Source organism: Sinocyclocheilus anshuiensis, unplaced genomic scaffold, assembly GCF_001515605.1.
Source record: "Sinocyclocheilus anshuiensis isolate Anshui unplaced genomic scaffold, SAMN03320099.WGS_v1.1 scaffold163, whole genome shotgun sequence".
Lineage (NCBI taxonomy): Eukaryota > Metazoa > Chordata > Actinopteri > Cypriniformes > Cyprinidae > Sinocyclocheilus > Sinocyclocheilus anshuiensis.
The window spans coordinates 147,601-154,954 of record NW_015548223.1 but is presented as its reverse complement, the minus strand read 5'-3'; the positions used below and the strand labels follow the sequence as shown (position 1 = coordinate 154,954).

Sequence of the window (7,354 nt, the reverse complement as noted above, 5' to 3'; positions counted from 1 at the left end):
TTATTATAAATATGTCTAAATATTATTTGGAAAATATTTTGTTTCTCCTATGTTAATTAATACAGTTTTTTCTACTCATTATAGCACTGTATGTTAGATGTATTATTTATTTACACACTTATTTAACCTTAACTGTTACCGTCCCACCTGTGGGACGTTTGGCGCTCTTTTTTTTTTTGTCTTTTTTCTCTATCAAATCTTTTAGTAATCATCATAAATCATATATCATTTGAAAGCTTAGAAGCCCAAGATTCACCATTTCGAAATCAGACATTGCGTTACCATAGAAATGGTACTTTAAAATCTTTTGGCGGTCTCCTCCCCCTTAGTGGGTGGTGTCAAGTGTCATATTACAAAATGAATTACGCTCTTTTAGAATCAAAACTTTTTATAATCTTGACAAAAAACATATCATTGGAAAGGTCTGAGTCTCAGGATTTTGAGATATAAGTAATATTGACAGAGAAATCTAGACATTTGTGACGGAAAAATGCATTAAAAAAATTCAATGGAATTTGGATGGCACCCGGTGGCTGTTTGTGGTATAATGCCCTAAATAAAATCTCACAGGAATCTCAATTTTTTTCATATCAACTTCAAATTTGGAACATAACTTATTTAGACAGAAGGCTACAATTGTATACCAATTTTAGAGTAAAACCTGATATGTAAAATATTTATTATATATCAAATTTAATTAAATTAATATAGTGCATTTTCTTTACAGTAAATTTAAACTACTATAACTTTTTGATACTTACATTTTTTTTTTTAAATTCGCGATAATTTGCTGATTTTCTTCTTTAAAAAGAGACCAACCAAAGTGTTCATAAATTACAACAATTTAAGTTTGGATAGTGCACTTTCATGCCTATTTTAAAAAATGGGGGGCTGACAGTTAAGGGGTTAATCAATCAATTTTTTAATTTTAATCTGATTTTTGTTTATTTTAATTAATTTTTTTATTATTATTTATTAATTTTTAAAAAGCTTTTAAACTGCTTTTTTTTTTTCTCTAAACATTTCCACGGATCCCCAGCACTCCCCCATATTCAGTTCAGATAGTTCAACTACACGTTAATTAATAATAATGGGCAATCACAGTGAAGGCTATAACCAGTAAATAATACAGATTGTTAGATGATGATAAACACCTTCGTTCCCTCTCAGATACCCTGCTGGCTACTTCGTTCAGAACACTAACTTTGATTTCTTCAACTACGCTGGAATACACCGGCCGGTCCTGCTGTACACCACACCGAAGGCGCACATTGATGACATCTCAGTGGAGACGGCGTTCTCTGATAACATCGGTAAACATCAGCCGAAATGTGTCTTTATCCACCTTTTATTTGTAACATAAGAGCAGATTTGGACAATGGTAACTTTAATGTGCTTCCAATAATTTTAGCTGTACAAAAACAGTTGCTTGATATTGCAGACTGGTATTTGTTATCATATTATGTTAATATCATAATCATAAACACACTAGTTTGTAGAGTAAATCGTTTTACCTTTTATTGTACTTTTATTTTCCTTCTAGTTGTTTACATACAGCAGCTAATGAATCAGAAGTCTTGCACATTAACAGAAAATATCTCACTTGCATGTTACAAAATAACATTTATAAAACGGAGAGTTCCGGTGCTTGATTCTGATTGGCTGAGCCACGTTCGAAGCTGTTGTAAATTACTCTACAAAGTAACATTTTTACTTTGTTTACGTTTGTGTGTTGCTCGGCAACCACTTTGTTGCAACCACAACTGTTTCTGAGGAGCTACATTGTTTGGCGGAAGAATACTGTTTTTATTAATATCATTACACTTTATTTGCTCTGTTTTATTTTGTGAAACCTTACTACGTATATGGAATAACCGTTTTATAAAAGCAATAAACCCTGTGAAGCCATGGTTTACAGTGAATTTATAACAGCTAAGGGGCATTGTTAGGCACGACGCGAAGCAGCTTTTTGGGGCTTATTGCTTCATTTTACTTGATTTACATAGTCTTGACTGTTTAAATATTAAATATAGTATACATAGAAAGCTCCACATCCAATAGAAACTGGAAATATACACGTTTTAATGCTATTAGAGTGCAAGAAACAACATTTATCAGACAGTTCATGTCAGATTTTGGGCCGCCAAATGAACTGAAGGGAATCTGCACTAGTCTATTGTATAATATATAATAGATACAAATAGATTTGTATATAACAATTGAGTTATTTATATAACAATTGAAATGGAGTGGTGCACTTAAACTTGTGTAGGATTTACTTTGAAACAAGAAATTGCTAGTAGATTTCACAAATAATTATAAAGAAAAGGCAAGTAACGCATTAAATCAAAGTGAAATTTTGAAGTAGTATTTTCATACTCCAATAATCCAAAAAACTTTGAAAAGGCATTATTTAAAGTGTAAGCTTTGTTCTTTTTTTGGTGAAAAACATCCTATATTGTGTTTATTAAAAAAGGTACTAAATGTTCAGATCAGAAAAAATTTATGTATGCATTTATTTCTTTATTGTATGTGCTTTGTGTATGCTTGTTTTTAACATCTTTTATATTGCTGGCTTCTCAAACAGTAAAGTTGTGTTGTATTGAAAGGCTATTGTCAAAGTAGTCCACCAACATCTTGTTCCTATGAAATGAAATGCATATGCTATGAATATAATACTATGAAATGTATATACAATACTATGAAATGCATGTTATTACGCATAATATTGTATATAAATCATTCATATTTTGCATTCGTTAGTCTGAGTCACATTATTTTCTATGATAATGAACATTAGGCCCCAGACGCTGCCTGTAGAGCTTGCTTTAGCAAATGTTCGTTGATTTAGTCCGACTCATCCGATCATGTGTCTGTCCTGTGTTTTAGGGCTGGTCAGTTTTAACGTGTCCGTGTTGGGCAGCTCTAAAGCCGCTGTGAAAGTCACGCTCTCGGCTCAAGACGGCAGATGTGTGGCTTCGGCCGACGGCTCCAGAGGAGTCCTCAAAGTCACAGACGTCAGCCTCTGGTGGCCGTATCTGATGCACGAAAACCCAGCTTACCTTTACTCCATGGAGGTCAGTGTCGAGAACAGTTTCCCATACGGCCGGGTGCCTGGATTCATATATACACAGTATATTGGGAATGCATGCACTATTAAAATGCAATGCAAATGCAAGTTACTTTGGATAAATGCATCTGCCAAATGCATAAGTGTAAAAAAAGATTTTCGTTTTTAATGTTGCACTAGTTATAATGCTTTTATGTGGCCATTTTGTGTCATTAGACTAATCTAGCGATCATTATTTGTCTCAAGTATGAGCATGAACAAATACAACATTTTTAATTTTAATAATGCATTAATAAACGTTGAAATTAAGTATGAACTCAAATTATTTCATTATTAGTTCATGTTAACTAATGTAGTTATGGTACATTAGTTGGTAAAGTGTTACTAAGTTTAGAGATTAATTTCTGTGAATCCGTTCAAACCGGTGTTATTTTAGTATCATTGAGATAGTATTATAGTTTTTATTAATAATCTGTTTTGTTTTCATTTTAAATTTTCTTAAAGGTTTAGTATTTTTTGTTTTTTGAAATAGTTTTTTTATGTCTATATAGTTTTTATTTATTTTTATTTCAATTTGTGTTTTAGTGTTTTTAGTACATAAAGGTAAACTAAATGAAAATGAGAAATGTTGCATTGGAAACTAGAGGAAAAATAAGTTAATATTTTATTTTTAAATAACAAAAATCTAATAACTAATAACCCTGGTTCAAACTTTGTGAGTTGATTTAAAACTCTATTAAATAAATCACTTGTACAAATAATTTGTATTATTGTACTATTAAATAAATCGTCTGTAAACTAAATGAAAATTTGATTAATTTCTATGAATCTGTTCAAACCAGTGTTATTTTAGTATCACTGAGATACTATTATAGTTTTTATTAATAATCTGAATTAGTTTTTATTTTTATATTTTCTATTTTATTTTTATTTTTTATTAGGTTTTGTTTTTCATAATTTCATGTTTTTTTCATAGTTTTTTCAGCTTGTATTTTAGTTCTGTTAATAAGGTGAACTAAATGAAAATGTTATTTTTAGATTTATTTTTATTTTATTTCAAATTACAAAAATGTTTTTTGTTTTTTTGTTTTAATAGATTCAATGTATTGTTTGCTTGCAGCATTAATCAAAAACACTGAAACACGTTTCTGCATGGCATTTTTCATGCATTAAAATGTTTCAGTTTAAAATACTGTATATGTAGGTAAATATTGCTGTCGATTGCTAAACGCTGTTAAAATGCGATGGATTCTGATCTGGTTTTTGTAGGTTCAGGCGACAGCAGAGGACGGACAGACGGATGTCTACACTCTTCCTGTGGGAATTCGCACCGTTAAAGTCACCAGCACACAGTTTCTCATCAACAACAAGCCGTTTTACTTCCACGGGGTCAACAAACACGAGGACGCAGATGTGAGTGACACCAGAGGGCAGCGAAACCAGACGATACTGACCACTGACTCTTCTATAGGAACTGAGACCTAGAAATGACTGTTTTGGCCCTCACATCAGATCAAACCTGTACGACTTTCTTTCTTCTGTGGAATGCAGAAGTTTAGTGTTTACGCTGCTCTTTTCCAAGTGATTGAGGTTTGATGCTGTCAAGCTCCAAAAATTACACCATAAAGTTTCATAAAGTAGTTCATAAGACTCGTGCGTTATATTCAGAGTCGCCTGAAATCATATGTGGAGCAGACTGAAACACTATGCATTGAAAAGCTCTGAAATCTCATTCATGCTTTGCACATTTTCAGTCGTACTGCATCGAGAGATGCATTGGCTCTTGTGTGCCGATTACAGTGCGACTGAATGAACACACACATGATCTTTTCTTTTAGATTATATTTTTGTTTTATGTATTTTCAGTTTTCATTTTCATTTTAGTTTGTTTTAGTAATTTTAGTACTTAAATTTATTTCAATTAGTTGCCAAGGCAACATTTCTAATTTATTCTAATTCCAATTACAATACAAAATTATTATTATTAATATTTAGATTTTTTTAATTTTATTTTATGTATTTTTTCAGTAATTTTAGTACTTACATTTATTTCATTTATTAATTATATATATTATATTTATTAATATTTTGAGCTTTTATTGTATGCATTTCCAGTTTCTATTTATTTTAATTTTACTTTAAGTTTGAGTAATTTTGTTATATGCTCTGTCGTTTTTTTTTTTTTTTCTTCAATTTATTTGATGTATTTTCAGTTTTGATTTTTAATTTAGTTTAAGTTTTATTAATTTTGTTATGTGCTTTGGTCATTTTTATTCCTTTTTTTGTGGGGGGGGGTATATTTAGCTTTAATTGATTTCAGATTTAGTTTTAGTAAATTTAGTACTTAAACATTTTATCTTTTATTTCAATTAGTTGCCAAGGCAATATTTATAATATTTTCTAATTCGAATTAGAATGCAATTGTATGAATATGCACATGGTCTCCTTTTATTTTTAATTTTGGTTACATTTTTAGTAATTTTGTTATGTGCTTTTGTCATTTTAATTGGTTTTGTTTATTTTATATTTCAGTTTAGCTTTAATTTATTTTTATTTTAGTACTTAAACTAATTAGTACTTAAACTTTCATTGTAGTACTTAAACTTGGACGTGTTTTAAGTAATAAATGTGTTTTAAACTTGGACGTTGGATGTTTAACTTCACATCGTCTCCTTTTATTTTATCATTAAGCTCATTGTTAACATTCTGCTACGGAAGAAAGAAAGTCATATGTGTTTGAGACTGTTTTAAGAGTGTCGCTTTAAGAGTGCGTAAAGTGGTAAAAGCAACTGATACCAACATTTAATTCACCCACACAGCCGCATCCTCCTGTGCTTCTGTTATTATAGCTGATGTTTGCTCAGAGTCAGAGTTCACGGACACGCACTGATCCTATGAGAGTAAAACACTGTATTGTCACCTCACTGACCCCGCGGGTTGTGTCCCAGATCCGAGGGAAAGGCTTCGACTGGCCTGTGGTGGTGAAGGACTTTAACCTGATGAAGTGGATGGGAGTGAACTCGTTCCGCACCAGTCACTATCCCTACGCCGAGGAGATCCTGCAGATGGCCGACCGGCACGGCATCGTCATCATAGACGAGTGTCCTGGAGTGGGAATCAAAGACATGTGAGACGCCATCCCAAATACTAACACTTTTCACCCAGATGTGCCTCAGAAACTGTGCTCACTGTCCTGATTTTTATTTCCATTTTGGTTTTTAGTAATTTATTATTAAAATGTATTTCACTTAATTTCTCATTATTGTTAGTTTAAGATTTTTAATAGTTTAAGTTTGAGTTTTTTCTTAATATTTATATATAACTTATTTTATTTTTATTTCAATTTTAATTTTATTATTTAAACGCATTTCAGTTCATTTCTAATTTTTGTTGGTTAGTTTAAGATTCTTAATAGTTTAAGTTTTAGTTATTGTTGTAATATTTATATATAGCTTTAATTAATTTATATTTATTTTTTTTTATTTTATTTCAGCTTCACTTAACAAAACCAATTTTGTAATAGTTTTAGTTAACAATAACAACATTTATCATTTCTATCTATTGAATTGTCAACACTGTCAGAAAATGGGAGCTTTGAAATCTCTTTATTTATTAATATTTTGAGCTTTTATTTTTATATATTTTCAGTTCCCTATCTGTCGGTCACTACGAGTTATGATGGAGGGAACGGAGACGTTATGTCGAACGACATATGGGGTCTCACTTGGGAGGCCAATCATCTCTGAGTTTAAGAGAAAATGCCAATGAAAATTGGCTAGTGGATTTTGCATGCTGAGTCACTCCCCGTGCTTACGGGTATATAAGGCCACTCATTAGATTTTTGCTTCTGAGCTGAGTGGTTGTATGAAAAGCTGTTATACTCCACAAACTGACCCCGCGGGTTGTGTCCCAGATCCGAGGGAAAGGCTTCGACTGGCCTGTGGTGGTGAAGGACTTTAACCTGATGAAGTGGATGGGAGTGAACTCGTTCCGCACCAGTCACTATCCCTACGCCGAGGAGATCCTGCAGATGGCCGACCGGCACGGCATCGTCATCATAGACGAGTGTCCTGGAGTGGGAATCAAAGACATGTGAGACGCCATCCCAAATACTAACACTTTTCACCCAGATGTGCCTCAGAAACTGTGCTCACTGTCCTGTTTCATCTCAAATGATGTCAAGGTTACAAACCTGTAGGAAATTAAGTCTGACTGGATTTATTTGACAGGCCACTGTTTTTTGGGACCAATGTTGTTTTAGTATTATTTATATGCTTTTATAGT

General features: G+C 32.2%; 1 protein-coding gene across 1 annotated transcript in view; it reads left to right on the top strand.

Moving 5' to 3' along the window:
• LOC107654306 (beta-glucuronidase-like) overlaps window positions 1-7,354 on the top strand; it is a 20,674-nt gene that overhangs the window by 2,608 nt on the left and 10,712 nt on the right. The window contains exons 4-7 of the mRNA XM_016441331.1: window positions 1,171-1,313; window positions 2,890-3,077; window positions 4,340-4,483; window positions 6,019-6,197. Coding sequence (XP_016296817.1) covers window positions 1,171-1,313; window positions 2,890-3,077; window positions 4,340-4,483; window positions 6,019-6,197 — 654 coding nt within the window. The remainder of the gene's footprint in view (window positions 1-1,170; window positions 1,314-2,889; window positions 3,078-4,339; window positions 4,484-6,018; window positions 6,198-7,354) is intronic.